We start from the raw sequence: 21,936 nt of genomic DNA, 5'->3' as shown, positions 1-21,936 counted from the left end.
ATTATATTTTGATGCAAATATTCTTTCAGAGTAAACCTTGAGAGATAGAGGGGGCTGAAACAAGGATTTAGAATGGCAACAACAAAACTAGGGTTTGTATAGAGTTTGTCTCTTTGGAACAAACACTAGGGTTTGAGGGTTGATTTACCTTGGGAAACACTATTAGGATTGAGTCTCTTGGTTACAGGAAGAGGCTGGACTTTGGGTAGAATTAGGCGAGAAACTTATTCTTGTAACCCATTGATATCTTTCTCTTTTGTAAAGTTACTCATCATTATAGTGGAACGGAGGGCTGCTCTCTCCCCCAGACTAGGTCAATTTGGACTGAACTATGTCAACAAATTCTTTTGTGTTCTCTGTTCTTTTCTCTCTCGTTGTTTTCTATTTTTGGCTTGTGTTTATAATTGTTCCATACACTTTGTTTTGGTTGCTTGATTATCTCTTGCTCCGCACATCAAGTTTGTTATTGGTGTGAGTTTTTCATCGAATTCGCAACATTATGCTTAGATAAGTTGGACTTTAATATTGACCTTTTTATAGGATTAATGGATTGATGTATAACATTGGTTACTTTGACATCACAAGATCATCCTCGTCGTCATTAGTTTGTTCCCAAAAATGTATATAACACATTATTTTCTTTAATCATTTAAAAAATTGTTAAAATGGATAACGTTGTTGTTAATTTCATTATGCAGACACTAATGAAAAAGTGGATAACAATATTCCTATTGCATCATGAAGAAAATGCAGTCAAAACTAGCTAACTAACTAGTTTACTTGCATTGCAAGCTATTGCTTAATACAGTTAGTTATCGCAATTAGATGGTAGTAGATGTACCGTAGCTTACTATAGATCACCATTGTATATAAATAGATAATGTGATGAGTGTGATGTTTATGTGTGAACTGAGTTGATAATATGACCCTATCTAAGTGAATTCTCACTTAGAAATCATTTTCATGTCATCAAGATATACATTACTCTATATAATTATTATCATTATTATTATTATTTGATGTAAACATTACTTATATAAACACTTCCCCTTTTGAGCCTATCTTTGGCGTGTTGAATATTATAAAGATATCCATGTCAAGTCTTTGATAAAACATATTGTTTTTTGCAAGTGGGTCTATATTCAAATAGTTTATGCATTTGCCTATACGATTCATTATAAATATGTTTTGATATTTGCAAGTGGGTCCATATTCAAATATGTTTTGATCCATGTCAATCCTCATTCCCTATCTTTTTTGGCTGTGACAGGACCAATGTACTATAAAGGAGTTTACCATTTATTCTACCAATATAATGTTAGGTACTTGAGTAACAAAATATTATCACGCAACTAAAATAAGTGACGAGAAAAGAGGAACTGAACACACAAAATTTACGTGGAAATCCCTCAACAAATAAAGGGAAAAAACCACGGGGCAAGAGTAGAGAACTTTCACTAAGTGGAAGATAATTACAAGACTTCTCTCTAAATACAAGGAGAGACAAATTACCCTCTCTCTTGAAATAGGACAATACTAACACTAGGAGAAACTATATTTCCTCTCTATATTTTTCCTCTCACTCTCAACAAGCTCTAATTCTTGTTGTTGTGTTACTACTTGATGTGATGGGATTGTGCAAATGAACTTGCTATTTATAGGAGAGGTAAGCCTTAATTCCTTACATGCAACAAGCCACTTGTCTTCCATGCAAACTCCAAGAGTGCAACTTGTCACTTGCATCTCATGCATCTTGCAACATGTCAATGCATGCAACCATCCACTTTGCCACCATGCATTACATGAGAAGTGCAACTTTTCTTTCATGCACCATGGACATGTGTCTTGCTACAAAAGTGCCGTATCATTCACATATAACCCTGCTGCAGCAACATTTGGTCATGAGAAAATGGTATGGGGTCATTCTATATCAAATGATCTCATAAATTGGACTCATCTAAATGATGCTATTGTACCAACTATACCTGGTGACATAAACAGTTGTTGGTCAGGTTCAGCCACTATACTCCCAGGTGAAAAACCTGCTATGTTGTATACAGGAATTGATCAAAATAGACACCAAGTTCAAAATTTAGCCATGCCAAAGAATCTGTCTGATCCTTACTTAAGGGAATGGGAAAAACATCCTCAAAATCCTTTGATGACTCCACCTAGTGGAGTTGAAGTCGGTGAATTCCGAGATCCTTCAACTGCATGGCAAGGAAAGGATGGAAAATGGAGGGTAATTATTGGTGCTCAAAATGGAGATGAAGGAAAAATTATTCTTTACAAAAGTGAGGATTTTGTTAAGTGGATAGTGGATCCTATACCTTTCTTTGCAACAGATGATACCGGAGTTTGTGAATGTCCGGATTTTTTTACTGTGTATATCAATAGTACAAATGGGGTGGATACAACTATGGAAAATTCAAGTGTTAGACATGTCTTAAAATAAGCTATTTCCGTAGACATCTTGACTTCTACTTTATTGGAAACTATGTATCTGATTCTGATCAGGAAAAATTTATTCCTGATGTAAATTATACAGGAACTTGCAAAGACTTAAGATTTGACTATGGCCTTTTTTATGCTTCAAAGTCATTTTTTGACTATGCTAAGAATAGGAGAATATTATGGGGATGGGTGGAGGAAAATGACTCTGAACAAGATGAGATTGATAAAGGATGGGCTGGTTTACAGGTATTTTATTTTAGTTTTGTGATAAGATTTTTATTTTTGTTATAATTTGCTTAAGGTTTGCAATTTCGATCTAGACCGCAATACCAAGGACTTAAAAAAGGTCTGTGATCTCATTCTGGACTGCAATACCAGGGTTGTTTGTGTCTAAACAAACATAAGTGACTGCAGTTGATGTTGCGTCAACCGCATTTGACTTCAACTATTTGCAATATTAAGAATTGGCATGTTGCTGCAACTGTAATTTAAAACCTTGCACTATCCGTCATACAATTATATTATAGAATGCTCTAGTTAATAGTTACAAGATTTGATGAATGGTTATTATTTCTCTACAATGTAGACTATTCCAAGGAAGTTTTGGCTTGATGAAAGTGGGGAGAGATTAATGCAGTGGCCAATTGAAGAGTTAGAAAAACTTGGTGGCAATCAAATCAATATCACTGGAGAAACACTCCAAAGTGGATCAACTCTTGAAGTAAAAGGTATCACTGCATCACAGGTACGTAATTAAACTAATGCATGTTGTGTTTTTTCCTATGAAGCACGAACACGGGACATGACACTTATATTAACACTTGTAAACACTTGTAAACATAAACGATTAAATGTAACTTACTATATGTGTCGCTGTCATGTCATTGTCAAATACTAACACATGTCAGACTCGCCAGCCGTCGATTTGAATGGTTGGTGTTACATAGATTTTTTTTCCTATTTTGTTGATAAATCTGTTGTGATTAACTTTTCAAGGCTGATGTGGAAGTTTTGTTTGGGCTACCTGATCTACAAAGTGCTGAGCTGCTAGAACCAAGTGAAACTAATCCTCAAGAACTCTGTAAAGAACAATATGCATCAAGAAAATGCATGATAGGGCCATTTGGTTTGCAAGCCTTAGCATCAAAAGACCAGACAGAGAAGACTACAATATCTTTCCGGATATATAGAGTCGCGGATCATTATAAATGTTTGATGATAAGTGACCAGACCAGGTTATTTTTTTACACTCTTCAAACTTATTCTGCAGTGCATACATTTCATTTTTCAATGACATCGAATCTCTCTTTGAAGTATTCAAATTTTCTACATCCACATTGTCGATATTACAATTATAGATAGAACTCGGAAGTTATGGATAAGAGAAAGGCCTAGAAGTAAAATTTAAATTGTACTGATAATGAGAATATTGATTATATTAATTCAGAGGTGCAACGAGACTTATATAATCAATGCAAACAACTAACTTCTAACCAGTGTAACTAATTTGTAACTAAATTATATCTCTAATAGTTGATCTTAACCATGAACGATTAAATTTCATCAAATGATCAAGATCGTTAAACTGCATGAGTGCATTTTTTTCACTGCAGAAAATTTGAGTATGTCATTGAGACTAGAGCTCATCAATTTAAGCTGTGTACACTTTACAGGTCTTCATTGAGGCAGGATCTTAAGAAACTCATATATGCAACTATCTTTGACATAGATCCCAATCTCAAAACAATTTCACTCAGAAGCCTGGTATATTTATTTTTTATCATATTTGTGTTTATGTGAATCCTAGTTTTATATACATGAGGTGCTAATATATGCAGATTGACCGGTCCATTATTGAGAGTTTTGGAGATGGAGGGAAAGCTTGCATAACAAATAGAGTTTATCCCTTATTGGCTATAGAGAAATATGCACATCTTTATGTATTCAACAATGGAAGCCAAAGTGTGGCTATTTCACAACTAAATGCTTGGAGCATGAAGCAAGCAGAGTTTAGAGTGGAAAACAGTATATAGCTGAATAGAATTTGGAAAATTATACAGCATTTATTTAAGATAATTTATTTGGGTTGTATGCATGAAATATTGTGTTGTTTTTTATTTGAAAGAACGGATTCTACTGTGTTAATGTGGCAATATCATGGTCTTTAGTTCACCTCGGGTTTGATTTGCCGTAGATAGGTTAGGCATTGAAAAATAAAAAAAAAATAAAAAAAATAAATAATCGGGTCAAGTAGTCTAGTGGCTAGATAAATTCACCTTAAAGATGAATAAATGGGGTGTCCGGTGTTCAAACATCGGCCTCTGCATATATTGTGCATTATCCCTTACCAAATGAGCTAAACTCATGGGGACCAAAAAATTTAAATATCGATAAAAATATATTTTAAGAAGTCTATAATAATCTTAAAAATAAACTAATTTGATCATGTTGTAATGCATAATAAACTAAAAATGATTGTCTCCTTGAAGATAGCTTAGTTGAAGAACATTGCAGAATACAAGAGCCGAAATTCAAACTACATATTAATTTTTTTTTTTTGGTAGATAGACGAAATGGCAAAGGCATTATAAACTCACACACACAAGTGGAGGTACCGGGGTTCGAACCCTGATCATGGCATCCGGCCTAACAATTTCCGCATTTTGTCAGTTGAGCTAGGACTTCTGGATACATATTAATTACTTAAGTGACTCATTTTCGTGCATAGATGATTTGATGAAAGAAAATAAGAAATTATTTTGCTAGAGAGCATATTGGTTAGAACAAGTGTTGTTCTCATTGGTAAGATTCATGGTGGCGAATCTATTGACAAAAATATCAAAATTGTTAAGTCGAGATTTAAACTTATTGGTGAAGGGAGAAGGGGGGTCTTTGGAGGCCATGGTCCCCCTGTATTTTTAAATTTATTTTTATATACTACAATTAAACTATATTAGAATATTTCATAAAATATATATTAGGCTATGGTCCCTCCAATTAATCTAATCAAAATGTTCACCATATTATTAGATTAATTGACAACTAATATCATTAATTTTATATGTTATATTATTTTAAATTATCTCATATGATCCTTTCCATAACATATTTTAAATTGAATGAAACACAATGATATAGCTTTGCAAAATAAAAAGACTATTTTAAAGCAAAAAATGAGCAACTTAATACCTAAGATAAAAATAGGGGATTAAAATATAATTTAGTCCGTAATGAATTTTATTTTCATGTGATAAAAATCTCATGTATTTCAAACTTGTATAAAAGTTCTTCTATTTAGTCAATTGATTTAGTCAACCGTCGTTCTCTTTTTGTATTAGCCTTTTGATTCTCAACATAAAACGGTCATGGTAATTTGGAATTCGGTCGAAAGGTATCTAAAGTTTAATAAAAAAATTATTCTATTCAAGAATCGAATTCAAGTTATTCTGAATAATTTTTCATTTACTAAAAAACATTTAACACTAGAACATATGACACTCTTATTTTTCTATTTTTATACAAGGTGTTTGTTTTTGTTTTCTCTTCCTACTTAGTGTTATTTTTTTCAATACTTATATGATAACTATACTTACCAATTAATGTCTCTTATATAGTTATAAATTTCTTTTAAAAAAACAATAACATATTAGTTTAGGCCTTTAGGGTTTCTTATATATCTTTTGCATTTAAAAAATTATTATTCTTTTAATCAAATTATGTTCCTTGTTCATCAAAAAAAATTATATCTTGTACTCGGTACCCCTGAGTTTAAATTCCTCACCCATAACTCCAACTCATGGTGGCATTTAGGGTGGGAATGGGAAAGAGTTTCCCACTATAGGAAAGTTAATCTTGACAGTTGGATCAAATGATGAACATGGTATTATGATACTCTCTAAACACTAGATTTTTTTCAACACTGTCTTCCACCCCCATTCTCTCCACTCCATGCCCCACTCACCTAACATCAACAACAACTTCAGCCTCCCTTTCCCAACTCTTCTTCTTCTTCCCCCGTCTCAAGTTTTTTCCTTTCTTTCATATTATGCCAAAATTACTGACAGAAGAAAAGAATGGTTTTCGACTTAAAAATTAACAAAGCACAAATTTTAAGAGATAATTGAACATGAAGCAATCTTAATGAAATTGAACAAGAATCTAACTACATAAATAACAAGAACCATAGCTGAAGCTTAAAGAACTGTAGAAATTCGAAACAGTCAAATTTTGGTCATGGTAATTTCCATTTCCCCCATTTCTTAATTTGGCTTCGTTGTTGTTTTAATTGGGTTTTATATTATTGAAAATCAAAATCTTATTTTGTAGATAAATCCTGGGTTATAGATATGAAGATGTGTGTAAAATTCCACCAAAGCTAATTTTACACACCCTCGCCGTCGTGTATATAATTCCAGATCTAAGAAAAAAATCAGTGTAAAAGAGAAAGAAAAAAAATATGGTATAGACAGTCTATGATAAAATCAATACTCCTCATTAATCTAATGGTCAGAAAAAACTTTCCCATAGTGGGAAACTCTTTCCCATTCCCACCCTAAATGCCACTCCAACTCATTCTTTTATGTGTGTAAGTTCTTAAAGACGGTTGTAATTTTGAATTATTAAATAAAAATCTAAATCTACACTTTTTTGAAGTGTTTGATTTTGTTTAGTTCCACTCAAATTCATGACCATCCATAACATTATCTAAATCCATTTCCATTTCCATGGAAACAATGTGAGGGGAGCAAAGCATGAATACTCTCTCCCTCCACTTCTACACCCCCCACTCCTTCCTCTCCCTCAAACCAAAACCCCAACCTCGTATCCAATGTTGTTCTACCAACAACAACATAATCGACGACATCGACATGGTAAAAACCAAACAAGGAACCTACGAACAAAAACAGAACAAAGTCTGTGTCCTCTGGGACCTCGACAACAAACCACCACGCGGACCACCCTACAACGCCGCCGTATCTCTCAAAAACCTCGCCGAACGTTTCGGCGACGTAACCGACATCTCCGCTTACGCCAACCGCCACGCTTTCATTCATCTCCCTCAATGGGTTCTCAACCAACGCCGTGAACGTAAAAACCTCGACATCCTCGAACGCAAAGGTATCATCAATCCACCTGAACCGTATGTATGTTCTGTCTGTGGTAGAAAATGTAAAACTAACGTAGATCTTAAGAAACACTTCAAACAGCTTCATCAACGTGAGAGACAGAAGAAGCTGAACCGTTTGAATTCTTTGAAGGGGAAGAAGAGGCAGAAGTATAAGGAGAGGTTTGTGAGTGGTGATGACAAGTATAATGATGCTGTTAGGGAGATTTTGAAACCGAAAGTTGGGTATGGTTTGGCTTCGGAGTTGAGGAGAGCGGGGGTGTTTGTGAAGACTGTGGAGGATAAACCACAGGCTGCTGATTGGGCTTTGAAGAAGCAGATGATGCACTCTATGAGTAGAGGGATTGATTGGTTGTTTTTGGTTTCCGATGATTCCGATTTTAGTGAGATGTTGAGGAAGGCTAGAGAGGCTAATTTAGGTACTGTTGTTGTTGGGGATGTTGATAGGGCTTTAGGGAGGCATGCTGATTTGTGGGTGCCGTGGAATGCTGTTGAGAATGGTGAGGTTATGGATATGGATTTGATTCCTAGGAATAGAGATAGAAGAAGAACAAATTCAACATCCACAACAATGGATGATTTTGGTGATGTGTTGTTTTTTCACGAGGGCGAGGAAATGGAAGACGATTTTATGTTGGAGTATAGTGATGATGACGATTTTGATGAGGATTCTGATGAAGAAGATGAAGATGGATTTTATATTTATTGATTCTTTTGTAAATGAAGCTAAGGTTGATGTGAAATCGAGGTATAAGAATCAATTACTACTCAACTAGAGGTTGAGTGATGTTAAATTGAGCTATGTAGCACTACTACTTCAGATTGAAGACATGTCTGGTGACCGGCACTAATTCTTTTGTTTTCTTGAATTATTATTGTGTCGGTGCTTCATAGAAATTGAGGGATTGGGTTATACTGTAATGTTGTTTCTTATATATGAAGTATATTCGACTTTTAAGGTTTTCATTGTTTTGCAGTTTTATTCACCATCCTGGTAAAGCTAGTACTGCTTGAGATTCAGGATTGCCACAGTACATCTCTCCTATGAATTATTTCATTTTTGTTTAACTTTGCAGTTTGGCACAGCCATTGAAGTTTCAAACTTCAAGGGATATGTAGTCTACAATGAAGTATTTAGTAGAGTTAGTCAATGAAAATAATATTGACTTGATTGTATTTTCTGTTCTATCTAGTTGGATTTAGTTCTTGTATTATAAATAATTGGTTCAGGAAAACTTTCAAATTTGTAGATTGAAATAGAAAAAAGAAATTACAGTTAGTTAAGAAGAAGTGCACTTGAGGTGCTAGGTCAGTGGTAATTACTTAGTCTTGTAACCTCAAGTTGCAGAGTTCAAATACCTTGGGTGATGGTTGTAAAATGTTCATTAGTGCCACTTTAATTAATAGAATTTCCCCTTTCCCCATTTTTATTAAAGTAGTTTAGAAGAAGCGTTTTCTAAGTGCTCTTAATAAGTAGAGCAGAATTGAAATGGGATATTCACATAAATATAACAAGTATTTTCTATTGAATTTTATGAACATGATAATTAAATATGAAATCTGAGTTTTATCTAAGGTGTAGCTTCCAGGATGAGCAGGGTATGTAGATTATAGAATTATGAGTTGATGTTTTGCTAGTTAAAGATATATGAATACTGAACACGGTACCTGAAAAACAGCCTTTCAGAACTAGGTATCAGTATCACTTTCATCCCCCACAAAGTTGGATGAACCGTATTGTCCACATCACTCATTGTCAATTTACTATAATAAGCATGCATGCTCTTTTTAGGTCTACGAGTATCTCTGTTTCTGCTCCGAATCACTGTTTATGTCTAATTCTTTTCTGTGTCATTTGACATGTTATGTTTGTTGACAAATTTTCTAAACGGTTGCGATCGTGAATCGTGATGCAGCAGATCCAAATTGTATGCTAGCGATATTTCTTGGACTTTCAATCATTTATTTACCTCGTGTTGACAACATCATAGTCTTACTAGAGGAAAAGGATTGTGCTGTTACTCTCCATACTACGTGAATTTGCTCTATTCCTTGCTATACTATCCACTATGTATCATCTAATGGTTAATTTTGATTTATGTGGGAACTTTGGCAATGTGAGACTCGAAGGCAACGGTAGAGTTGAATTTGATTTATGTAGTCTACACCAGGACTACTACTTTGTTGGTAAATATGGCTCTCATAGGGAAAACTTTATTCCTGATGTAAAATTTAGAGGAATTTGTTCAAACGTAAGGTTCGACTATGGTAGATTTTATGGTTTGAAGTCATTTTACTATGCCAAAAACTGGAGAATATTGTGGGCATGGATGAGCAAGTCTTTCACCAAACTAGATGACATCCAAAAAGGATGGGCTGGTGTACAGGTATATTAGCTCCAAACTTATTTTCCATGCATATATTTTGCATTTCTACGAGATCGAATTTCCAATTCAAGTTGTGACTTGCTAGTTTGATATATATGGGGTGTTAATATGCAGATCGATCGGTCTACAATTGAGAGTTTTTGGGAGGGAGAGTGTTTGTATAACATGTAGAGTTTATCGTTCACTGACAATTGACTATGATTCACATCTTTATGCATTCGACAGTGAACAGTGGAAGAAGCCATGGCGTGATTGATAATCTCAAAACCGAATGTTTGGAGCATGAAGCAACCAGAGTTTGGCCTAGAAGGATTAGGAGAATCATAGAGTATTATATTCAAGAGAAATGTTTATAATACATTTTCTTGACATTCTTTTTAGTACACTATTATTAGGTGAAATTTGTGGCTTACAATACTTCAGGAATAGCCATGATCAATTTTTGGAAACTATTCCGTCAAAAACAAAAAACTTTTATTTGTAAATGACAACAATATGGGTGTAGAGACACCCAAAGTTTATATCAAGTGTTGTGATTAGGAAAACATATTTCAGTTTACTTTATGAATCCTTTTTATTTGAAAAGAAAATAAAAATTGTTTTCATAATCAAATTAAAGTTTGGTGTTATGAAACTTTAGAACAATTACAGGACATTTCTCAATTCAAATATTCAAAATCTCTTGAGGGATAACTTTGCTGCGCCTGCTATTGAATCTCTACTGTTGCTGTGTTGCATGTAGAGGATATCCGGTTCATGAAAAAAAATCTAAGAGCAGCCATGGGTAGGTGTAAATGTAATGCTCTAGTTTTAATTTTCAATTATTAGTTTAATCAGTTTCATTATCTTACGGCCTAAAACTCTAAATATGGTCCCACGTTGCTCTGCTCACGTGTGGTTGTTGAGCATCTTATTTTTTGCAACATCACAAGACTTGAACATTTTAAATTATTAATTAGAAGACTTAAAGTTGATACTTTGCAAACATCCATTATTGAAGTAACATTTCACATGAGAGAACCATGAAATCAACTGTGAAATGTTTGTTTAGGGAGGAAGATCAAGATCTGCCCTGTAAACAAATATATAGGGCAATACTAAGAAGTTTGCAAGTCTAGGTGAGAATAATTTTAAAATATAGCATGATATATTAATAAAAAATAGTTTTGGTGAAAGAAAAAAAACATTTAAATGTGTTTATGGACTGCTGAAACAATCTTTAACCAAATTTTACTTACCGTCTAACCGAACGCCGGATATGAGAACACCTTTCTCTTGAGACTTTGGTCCTTTTAACTATATGGTTGGATTTGATATAAAGCTGGTGCAATGTCCTCTTTTGCCAAAAATAAAGTGGTTTCTTTTAATTGAATACTAGTGACAACCTAGCTACACTTGCTATAACAAGAACTAACTGTAGCAGCAAGCAAAAAGATTTCTATAATTGTATACTACTTGGGTGTTTTTGAAGGTTCAATCAGTCTTTTGGATGCTGAAACAATTTTTAGACTATGGTATTTAAAATAGAAAACCTAATAAAGTACATTAAATTCAAGACTTATAAACTTTTTAATATGATTTCTAGCTGGAATTACCTCCAATTATCATTCATTATTCCTATCTGGTGGTCCTCTTGTCACAAAGTGACAGATTCATGATGAATATATTAACCATTTGATTGATCTGATAGAACTAAAATCAAAAGCCATCTTGCTTTTGTTGATCTTCTACTTCTCCTTCTCCTTCATGCTTGCACCATGAAAAACTTTGCAGTACAACTATTACTTTTGCTAATTTCTTTTTTATTAAACAGTAGAAATGGAATTGAGGCATCAACATGTAGTAACAGTATTGATCCTATCAAGTACAGGATACCTAAAGAGCAACCTTACAGAACTTCTTATCATTTTCAGCCCCCACAAAATTGGATGAACGGTATTTTCTTCACCAAGCTATGTCAAATTATTTTTAGCACTAATGTTTTGTTGATCAACTAGTATATATATATATATTTTTTTTTTTTTGGTATCTTTTGTTATAAATCATTGATAAGGCTAATTATTTTCTATTTCAATTTACATGTTTTTGTTGAAGAAAATTGATAGTGGCTGTCTTCTTCATTATGCAGATCCAAATGGTAATCCACTCACTTTATTTATCTATCTTTTATTATTATTTATTTAAACTATTTACTTTTTTCCTCAGCAAATCATTGAAGTATAACTAATAACTATCTATCAGAGAGAGAATCAAAACTGTCATGCTACTTTGCCTTTTGCATTTAAACTTTGAGCTATATCGATAAACCACTTAATTAAGCGTGAACAACATAAGTGCATATCATATAATGCTTATGTATAGGATTGTTTATTGTTCAGTTCAAGAAGGAAACCGAACTAAACTGCTATAGAAGTTCAACCCGAACCGAACTGGAACTACCTTCATAGAAAAGTTAATAGTACTTTTTCGAACCAAACTGTATCAAGTTGCTATTTTTTGATTATAATTAGGGTCATGTTAGGACTTAAGCTCATAAGGAGAGCCCGACCCAAAAGACTAGTCCATTCGGTGGCAGAGCCTCATGGCTTAAGTACCATGTCGAACACTTTTATCTACTCGATGTGGGACTCCTAACAGACCGTTGAATAAAAACCAAATATAGAACCGAATTGGATATTAGGATTGTTTAAAAAAAACGGAACTGAAAAAAACTGAACAGTGACAAATAGTTCACAAACTGAACCGAACTTGTTCAGTTCACGAACTGCCAGTCATAGTTAAGTTTTTTCAGTGCAGTGAGTTTGTTTTAACAGTCCCACTTATGTATACACTATTTCTGTAACTAGGCAAAATTAAGTAAAACTGTTTTCGTTTTAGTTATAAGTTGTTTCTATAAGCTCTTTCAAAGAGTCTCAAAAGTGTTTATACTAGTAGATAAGCTCAAGTCACTCCAAACAGGAATCAAACGGTTTATTCAAGAAATAAAGCATTCTTTCTTTGTATATATTATGTGATTCATATTCAAATTACTAGTGTTGATTTATAATTGACCTCTTGCAGCCCCTATGTACTACAAAGGTGTATACCACCTTTTCTACCAACATAATCCACTTGCAGCAACATTTGGTGATATAATTGTATGGGCTCATTCTGTATCCTATGATCTCATTAATTGGATTCATCTCAACATTGCTCTTGAACCAAGTGGACCTTATGACATCAATAGTTGTTGGTCAGGTTCAGCAACTATACTCCCAGGTGAAAAACCTGCTATTTTGTACACAGGAATTGATCACTATAAGAATGAAGTTCAGAACTTAGCTATACCAAAGAATCTAACAGACGCTTTCTTAAGGGAATGGGAAAAACACCCTCAAAATCCTGTGATGACTCCACCTACTGGAGTTGAAGAGGATAACTTTAGAGACCCTTCAACTGCATGGCATGGAAAAGATGGAAAATGGAGGGTAATTGTCGGTGCTCAAAATGGTGATGAAGGGAAAACCATTCTTTACCAAAGTGAGGATTTCGTTAATTGGACAGTGAATCCAAATCCATTTTTTGCAACAGATAATACTGGAGTTTGTGAATGTCCAGACTTTTTTCCTGTGTATATCAATAGTACAAATGGGGTGGATACATCTGTGGATAATTCAAGTGTTAGGCATGTTTTGAAGATAAGCTATCTAAGAAAACAGCATGACTACTATTTTCTTGGTAAATATGTTTCTGATAAGGAAAACTTTGTTCCTGATGTAGAGTTTACAGGAACTAGTAAAGATTTAAGATTTGACTATGGTAAATTTTATGCTTCAAAGTCATTTTTTGATTATGCTAAGAATAGAAGAATATTGTGGGGATGGGTGAATGAGTCTGACTCTACACAAGATGATATAGAGAAAGGATGGGCAGGTTTGCAGGTAATTTATTGTAATTCCATGTTCGGCCTTTTAATTTTAGTTAGTACTCGATTGCCTTACATCCTTAAAAATGTAGAGCCGTTTCAACTTAGTCTCTCACATTATCAATATTCGAAAATTATCCTTGGAATTGGAAAATGTTAATCAGACTCGCCAATCTGTCGGGATTTGCTATCAAATTCATCGTGCACATTATTCTTTTAGTTTCAAATACATCTCGGACATTACCAACTTAATGTCATTATAGTTCCTGCAAGTATTAACAGACTGACAAATCTTATTAATATTTTGCATTTTGAAGGACCAGATTGGATATTTAGTTTTAATATATGGTCAATGTGAAAGTGTATCATATTAGTAAATGATTAAACTTGTTTGGTAATGTAGACAATTCCAAGGAAAGTTTGGCTAGATAAAAGTGGGAAGAGATTGATGCAATGGCCAATTGAAGAAATAGAAAATCTAAGACACAAACAAATCAGTATTACAGGAGAGAAACTTGAGGGTGGATCAACTCTTGAAATCTCAGGAATCAATGTGTCACAGGTAAGTAAATTTCTGCAACATATGTTTCCAAATTTTTATCGAATTTTTTTATGAGAAAGTACATCATCAATGATAATCATTTTCCAATTTGAACTTTAAGGTTGATGTAGAAGTGTTGTTTGAGCTACCTGAGCTAGAAAGTGGTGACTGGTTAGAAGATCCTAGTGAAGTTGATCCTCAACTACTATGTAGCAAACAACATGCATCAAGAAGTGGCAAAATAGGACCGTTTGGTTTGTTAGCTTTAGCTTCAAAGGATTTGACAGAGGAAACAGCAGTGTCTTTCCAAATATTTAGAGCGTCAAATAGATATTTATGTCTGATGTGCAGTGACCAGAGCAGGTTATTTATAACATTCTCTAATTTAATTTGCATTGCATAAATTTCACTTTTCAATGAGATTGAGTTTGAACCTCTTATAGACTATAGCGAGGGATTTTGATTTTCGGAAGTCACGTAGTTATGAATCTCGATCATTTGATAACGATCTGGAAGTTTGTATTTGAAGATGTGTATTTAAAAACTGTCGGATCTTCATGCAATGGTCGACATCACTTCAATACGCGCATGTGTGCTTTTCCTGATTGCAGGAAATTCTAGTCTATAAGCTCATGAAACTAAGTTGTGTACATTTTACAGGTCTTCATTGCGAAATGACCTTGATAAAACCACATATGGAACAATCTTCGACATAGATCCTAATCTCAAAACGATTTCACTTAGAACCTTGGTAAGATTATTAGTGATCATAAGTGTTTTTCTTTTGTACGATAATGTACATTATTGAGAGTTTGATATATAATATGAGGTGTTAATATGCAGATTGACAAGTCCATCATTGAGAGTTTTGGAGATGGAGGGAAAGCTGTGATAACAAGTAGAGTTTATCCCTTATTGGCTATAGAAAAAGATGCACATCTTTATGTATTCAACAATGGAAGTCAGAGTGTGGTTATCTCAAAACTGAATGCTTGGAGCATGAAGCAGGCAGAGATAGGCCATGAGGGAAATATAAATTGTGCTTAAGAAGGATATGGAGATTAAGGCAGCATTTATTTATTTATTTTGAGATGTGAGTTTTTTGTTTTTCCTTCTTTATTATTGTATCTATGCAGAACATTGAGCTTATCCACCAAATTTGGTAAATAAGTCTAATTCAATGTGTCAATTTCCCTTCCAAGTTGAGGTTGGACCTGAACTAAATCAATTTAAAAACAATTGAGTAGTGTATCCAATTTGGTCCTTCATAAGTCACATCAACATAATCTCCTATTTTTAAAATATATAGTTCTTGATTTATCCAAACGCTTATCAAGTTAGTCCTTATGCTAGTTTTAGTCTGGGCGGCCCAGCATAAAGCAAGTAAAGCTAGGACTTAAGGCTGGTACTTTTTTTATCATTTTCAACTCTCTTTCAAATATAAGAAAAAGTTATGCAAAGAGACTACTCTAAGTTTAGATCAAATAAATTAACATTTTTTTTAAGCTCCGGCAATTTCTAGACTGTTCTAATGATTATGATTTGTTGGAGCAATTTTCGAACACTTGAAATTGTTGTTGCATCTATCGAACAATTGAAATTATTCCTACAGAAATAAACCTTGAACACACAAAAAATTCATATTTTTAGATGAAAAATTGGGTTGGGTCGTAGACATGATGATTTACTATCTTTAAGATGTTTCACGGCTCTACTTCAATGGTGCACCCAACCAACACCCACTAAATACCATCTCGGAATACATTTCTCAAAAACAATCTTTTTTTGTGTTTATAAACATGGTCACAAAAAATTATTCCTCAATGTGATCTCTCGTTCGACTTTTTATTTTATTTTTTTGAAAAATAGATGAAAAAACAAAGCTATTATAAAATCACACACATAAATAGAGTTGGTGTTGTTCAAATCCCGATCAGTGTCCGACCTAACAATTTTAGTATCTCTCGTTTGGTTTATATATAACCGGAAATAAACCACTCGTGCATTGCAATATCAACGCTTAATAACGGAATTGATTAAAAAACGGGTTGCCAAATACACAAAAGCACTGTTATAATATTAAAGTTATAGTTTGCTCAAAAAAATATATATTAAAGTTATAGTTCAAAACCTTAATGACGATAATCAATAATTCAAAGAACTGGAAAAAAAGACTATTGTCAAAGAAGATTTTGCAAAAATAATGTTTTTTTTTTGTTGCAAAACCTTCTACAATAAGTTAATGATTGTGTTGTCTTTTCATGCTACTAAAAGTTCTAGGACTAGTACTCATACAACCGATCTTATTAAGAATCCTTTGAAAAGATTAATATCTCGACAGATATTTTCTTTCATACACACTAGTCATTAGTCAAAATCGAACCAAGTGATATGAGTATATACAACAAGGCCACTATGTGTTTTAAAATTAAAATGAAAACTACTCACTATCTTTATAGAATGATAGTGAATTATTCAACAACAAAATATGATAGTCAATTACAATTAATAAATTACTTATATATACTCTTTGAACCACCATATATATACCTAAATCTAGGATCAAGCTTGAGATAGCATAAAATTTACGGAAACTCATTCATACTTGTATTGTGTGTGGAAAGGGAATCATTAGGAGATTCTTCTTACGTTAGGCTGTAAGATTCTAAAATGGGACCAATCAATAATGTTATGTTAATCAATAGTATAGTATCGTGACATGCATGCCAGGTCTGATGTATAATAATTAAATAAAGCCTTAATGTTTGGAAAATGAAGTACCCACTAACTTAAAATTTTACACTTTCTCTCTTGAGCTATGATGTGGCCATAGTTAATTGTAGTGGTTGATATCGTTGAATGTCGTCACTAGCCATCTTTTCCCAACCTAAAGGAAAATAATTGGGTCCCTCTTCATAGGAAGTGGAGTTAGGACTCCTTGCCCTTAATTATCATTTCTCATGATTTCCATCCTTTTCCTTAATTAGGAAAAATCTTCTAAGATTAGCAACTAATTTTATAATATCAAATAATTGATATCAATTGATGAAGAATAACTAATAAATAATTTACATTACTAAACTGTTAACGATAATTTTTTTTATCAATATTGATTTAAATTGATATCTCATATTTATAACATCTACACACATTATACATCAATCACTTATGATAGATCCGGTGATAATTATCGATAAAAATTAAATATTTAAGAATGAATTTTTCTATAATTTCTTTGATAAATGTTATAAATACTAAAATATAGGAGACCATTTACTTCTTTAAATTGGTAAATTATTGTTGTTTTTTATTTTTGTTTGTTTTAAGAAAAATTATTTATTTTTATTTAAATTGGTAGTTAAAATAAAAATGGAGAAGATGCTCCTCGTTAACATGGATTTAACCTAGGTTCACAAGCTAATGGAATTGGATTACTTTTTGCGGTTGTTTTCTGTCATCTATCCTGCTGCAGATCCAATGGTTGAGATACCATACAGGAAAATAAATAATAAAGTATTCTAGAAGAGAGAGAGAGAGAGAGAGAGAGAGAGAGAGAGAGAGAGAGAGAGAGAGAGATTGAACACAAATATAATGGTTTACATTAAGGCAGGACTTAGAGAGAGCAGGAGATGATCAGGAGCTAACACTTTATTCCCTCTAAAAAAAGCTCGCACTTTATTCTTACCGAAAAAACTTTGAAATTGTTTAACAAAGCGTAATGACAAGGTGGAAAGAATGAAAACTTTCCTCCACTTCGTTGGATCTACTTGCTCAAGATTATCCCTTCTCTTAATGGGATATGCACGGTCCAGGTATTAATCTGACCTAAATTTTACCGTTTTTCAAGCTTAAATTGTTCAGAGGTTTTAATCTGACCTAAATCTTCATTAATTTTTTTTATTTAGAAAATGTGAAATGACGATCACGAGAAAATTGGTGGAAAGAATGAAAACTTTCCTTCCCTCAGTTGGATCTACTCGCTCAAGATTCTCCATTCCCTTAATGGGATATGCACATCTAGCCGTTTTCAAGCTTAAATTGTTCAAAGCTTTTAATCTGACCTACATCTTCATTAAAAAAAAATAATTTAGAAAATGTGAAATGACGATCACGAGAAAATTGGTGGAAAGAATGAAAACTTTCCTTCCTTTAGTTGGATCTGCTCGCTCAAGATTCTCTCTCTGTTAAAAGTCCCACATCGGATGGGACATGGCCTGACAATGTGTTTATAAGTGGGGGCAATCCTCACCTCACAAGCCGGTTTTGTGGGGTTGTGTTAGGCCCAACCACGATTTCTAAGATGGTATCGGAGCCTCTCCAAGATCCATTGAGCCACCATCTATCAGGTTTCCGCTATTGGACCACCCACCATTTATGTCCACGAACCAAGCTCAATAGTGCTGGTCGTGAGGGGGTGTGTTAAGAGTCCCACATCGGATGGGACATGGCCTGACAATGTGTTTATAAGTGGGGGGAAATCCTCACCTCACAAACCGGTTTTTAAGGATGAGTTAGGCCTCCAATTTCTAAGATGGTATCAGAGCCTCTCCAAGATCCATTGGACCACCTGCTATCAGGTTTCCGCTATCGAACCACCCACCATTTATGTCAACGAACCAAGCCCAATAGTGTTGGTCGTGAGGGGGGGTGTTAAGAGTCCCACATCGGACAGGACATGGCATGACAATGTGTTTATAAGTAGGGGCAATCATCACCTCACAAGCCGATTTTATGGGATTGTGTTAGGCACAACCACGATTTCTAAGACTCTCTTCCCTTAATGGGGATCTACATGCATAGTCCAAGTACTAATCTGACCTAAATCTAACCGTTTTAAAATAAAAGTTTTATATTATAATTTGTGTATTCAAAACATTGAAACATAAAATAAAACAACTTTTTCTTTACCTTAAACCACAGTTTTACATACATTGTTGGCTGCAACCATAATAAAATCGCATTGCAGCATGACTACACCTTCAATTTAAAAGTTGTCATAAACTATTTGTTTTTTGGTACCTTTTGTTGCAACAAACATAGCAATGTATGATATTAACAAATAGGTAGAAAGCACCATGATGCTCTAGTGGCTGTACTCCTACTTCTAAGATGCTTTGCTTATCAATGAATCAGCACCAAAGTGCCTTTTGTTTATACATATGTAAGCAAGGAGAAAGCAGTGGAAGTGCTGCTTAGTGCTGAACCTTTATAATTTTTGTTTCTATTTGAGATTGAGTTTGTGGGTAGGCTTAGTATACTTAATGAAAAGTTGGTATTTTTGATTCTTTCCTAATATATGCTGATGGTAGTGTTAATGTTTTTTTTTAAGTTAGCTAAAATGGTTAGAAATTCGCCTATTCAGATAAATAAGTTGAGTGTTCGGGGTTCAAACTCTGACTTTGCATGTATTATGTATAATAAACTGTGTTAAATTTATGGGAACTATGGTAGTGTTAATGTTATATGGCAAATACTTATGTGTATGTTTTGTTTGGCAAAATTAATTCTAGAAATATAAATATAAATGTATAATTGATTTTGACATGAGTGAATGTTTGAGTATAATTGATTTTGTTTCTATAATTGATTTTCACTTTGAAGCTATGATTTCTAATTTTATTCAATTTAATTTTTACACTTAAATTTACTTTATAACTCATTTTTATGTGAATGTTTTCGTATACAAATCACTTCATATTTAATAAACTTTTGATTGAAATCAATTCATTCAAAATCAATTTTTATCGTCACAAAATCGAAAGCACACCATATAAAATTGAGATCCAAAGTGAAGTTTATGAGGATGAAGTCATGCATGCCATCACTCAACCAGCCCTTATTGTCTCTTACAATGATGACAGAGCAATTTAAGCTTTGTCCTTGCACCCTGTTTTAGCTTTGAATCTACCTGGGCTTTGACCTTTTGGGAATGCTAGATTCAATAACAATTATTAAAATATCTCCAACAGTGTCCACTTCAATATATATTATAACATATACTATTTTATTTTCACAAGTTGCATATTGCATCCTTAACAAATCTAAGGAAACAATAACTTTTTATGTTGTATAGTGGTTATTTGTGATTTATCATTTATTATTTATCCACCTTGGTATTTAAAAAGAGAGGTTTTGGTTAAAGTGAAAAAAAATTAAGGTCACTATCTATCATTTTATGAAAAGAAAAAGCAGTTTAATTATGCTGATCATAGTAGTCAACACAAGAATATAAGAAGGAAGAGTTGGAATTGCAATTCCAACTAGTTCCAAATTAATTCCAACTTCTTTTATGAAAAGGATTCTTGTTTGAAAATAACAACTCAATTAAGTAATGAACTGTGCCTAAAGTAGTTATGTTAATTCCTTTTTAGAGGTACATAGCAAAGAGGATTTGATTCCATGGATGTTTACGAATGTGCCGAGCAAGAAATTAAAATAGAACATGCCCTTGTTTTGCAATAATTGGAGTTCCTTCTTCTTTTCTTTCTTAAAACTCTTGGTATAAAAGAGACTCTGATTATCCAAAATTCAACTGAAAGATAAAAATAAAATCTGACTAAAGTTGTTTTAGTCGGAGTCCAAACCAATTCTTGCTTGAATAATTTATCATTAACTGAAATTCGTTAGTTACTTAAATTCAATTACTATTTGATTAGTTGGAGATGCCATTGTGATGCTTTATGAGAAATAATTTTTTTCCTAGCCTTCTTCACTCATGATCGTGTTTTCCAAAGTACTACTTTGAGAAAACTCTCTTTGTTCCTTAACGGCAAAACCCCAGCAGGGGACAAGAAGTCAATAACTAGAAACAAAAAAGCTACTTCCTCATTTGGACGTTCATGATTGTCCCTATCATTGGTAGCTTGTGAAGCTAAAGACACATGCAACCAATCAAGCCAAGCTTGATTAAAAAATCTAAATTTAAAACTACAATTTACCCTTCTTATTATCACACATCTATATATAAATAAATTAGATTATACAAGCTTATGATCAATTCAATTACTCTTCCATGTGTTATTTTAATCTCTATTAGTTTAAAATGGCAAAGCTAGGGGTCCAATTGCAAAATAATTGAGACAATGGGACCCCATAATGAAACTAGAAGAGAAGATCAATCAAGTGATGATGAATCCACAACAACATTGAAACAGACCACATGCTAAAACCTCCAAACAAACAACGTTGTCATAGTCACAACCATTGATGATAGATGCTCTCCCCTAACACGTGTCCCCTCCTTAAACGGCAATTGAGAATCATCATTCACACGCACCCAAATCACACTCTCTAGTCTACTATGCTATGCCCTGCCCCCCCCCCCTTTGACCACTCACAACTCCAAAAAAAACAAGATAACAACAAAAATAATAAGTTGAAGTCGATTTAGCTCAACTGACAATAATGATATTGTTTCTTATTAAACCGAATATTTCTTCAGACTCTAACTCGAAACGTCGAAGTTGTGTGTGTTTTATCGACAAAAAAATATAAAAATAATAACAATAACAATGAAAAAATAAAC

General features: G+C 33.5%; 3 protein-coding genes across 5 annotated transcripts; all 3 read left to right on the top strand.

The window, feature by feature from the left end:
- Positions 1 to 1,255: 1,255 nt before the first annotated feature.
- Positions 1,256 to 4,626, top strand: LOC11422725 (beta-fructofuranosidase, insoluble isoenzyme CWINV1). Its single transcript, XM_039832404.1, is given in 7 exon segments — positions 1,256 to 1,310; positions 1,873 to 2,441; positions 2,444 to 2,700; positions 3,041 to 3,199; positions 3,451 to 3,689; positions 4,128 to 4,218; positions 4,293 to 4,626. Coding segments are annotated over 7 exon segments (1,545 nt in total). The 5' UTR covers positions 1,256 to 1,275; the 3' UTR covers positions 4,488 to 4,626.
- Positions 4,627 to 7,146: 2,520 nt separating this feature from the next.
- Positions 7,147 to 10,489, top strand: LOC11415277 (uncharacterized). The gene is made up of 2 exons (XM_003588927.4): positions 7,147 to 9,966; positions 10,192 to 10,489. The coding sequence occupies exon 1, from the start codon at positions 7,206 to 7,208 to the stop codon at positions 8,286 to 8,288; it is 1,083 nt and encodes a 360-aa protein (XP_003588975.1). The 5' UTR covers positions 7,147 to 7,205; the 3' UTR covers positions 8,289 to 9,966; positions 10,192 to 10,489.
- Positions 10,490 to 10,604: 115 nt separating this feature from the next.
- LOC11409180 (beta-fructofuranosidase, insoluble isoenzyme CWINV3) lies at positions 10,605 to 15,662 on the top strand. 3 transcript variants are annotated; one of them, XM_039832395.1, is made up of 8 exons: positions 10,605 to 10,750; positions 11,780 to 11,901; positions 12,095 to 12,103; positions 13,027 to 13,886; positions 14,274 to 14,432; positions 14,533 to 14,774; positions 15,072 to 15,162; positions 15,255 to 15,660. In XM_039832395.1, the coding sequence occupies exons 2-8, from the start codon at positions 11,895 to 11,897 to the stop codon at positions 15,456 to 15,458; spliced, it is 1,572 nt and encodes a 523-aa protein (XP_039688329.1). In that variant the 5' UTR covers positions 10,605 to 10,750; positions 11,780 to 11,894; the 3' UTR covers positions 15,459 to 15,660. The 3 variants fall into 3 exon arrangements, with proteins under 3 accessions (XP_039688329.1, XP_013465888.2, XP_003588973.1); XM_013610434.3 differs by having other exon boundaries at positions 10,614 to 10,750; positions 12,061 to 12,103; XM_003588925.4 differs by lacking the exon at positions 10,605 to 10,750 and having other exon boundaries at positions 11,516 to 11,901; positions 15,255 to 15,662.
- The last annotated feature ends 6,274 nt before the right edge of the window (positions 15,663 to 21,936 follow it).

Source organism: Medicago truncatula, chromosome 1 (genome assembly GCF_003473485.1).
Source record: "Medicago truncatula cultivar Jemalong A17 chromosome 1, MtrunA17r5.0-ANR, whole genome shotgun sequence".
In the NCBI taxonomy this organism is placed as follows: domain Eukaryota; kingdom Viridiplantae; phylum Streptophyta; class Magnoliopsida; order Fabales; family Fabaceae; genus Medicago; species Medicago truncatula.
The sequence above is the reverse complement of the archived record's forward strand: the minus strand, read 5'-3'. Positions and strand labels throughout refer to the sequence as shown.

Coding starts and splice junctions, on each gene's coding strand:
- LOC11415277 (XM_003588927.4), top strand. CDS start 7,206: ATGAATACTCTCTCCCTCCACTTCTACACCCCCCACTCCTTCCTCTCC.
- LOC11409180 (XM_003588925.4), top strand. CDS start 11,724: ATGAAAAACTTTGCAGTACAACTATTACTTTTGCTAATTTCTTTTTTA. Junction 14,775..15,071: donor ATGTGCAGTGACCAGAGCAG/GTTATTTATAAC, acceptor TACATTTTACAG/GTCTTCATTGCGAAATGACC. Junction 15,163..15,254: donor CGATTTCACTTAGAACCTTG/GTAAGATTATTA, acceptor GTTAATATGCAG/ATTGACAAGTCCATCATTGA.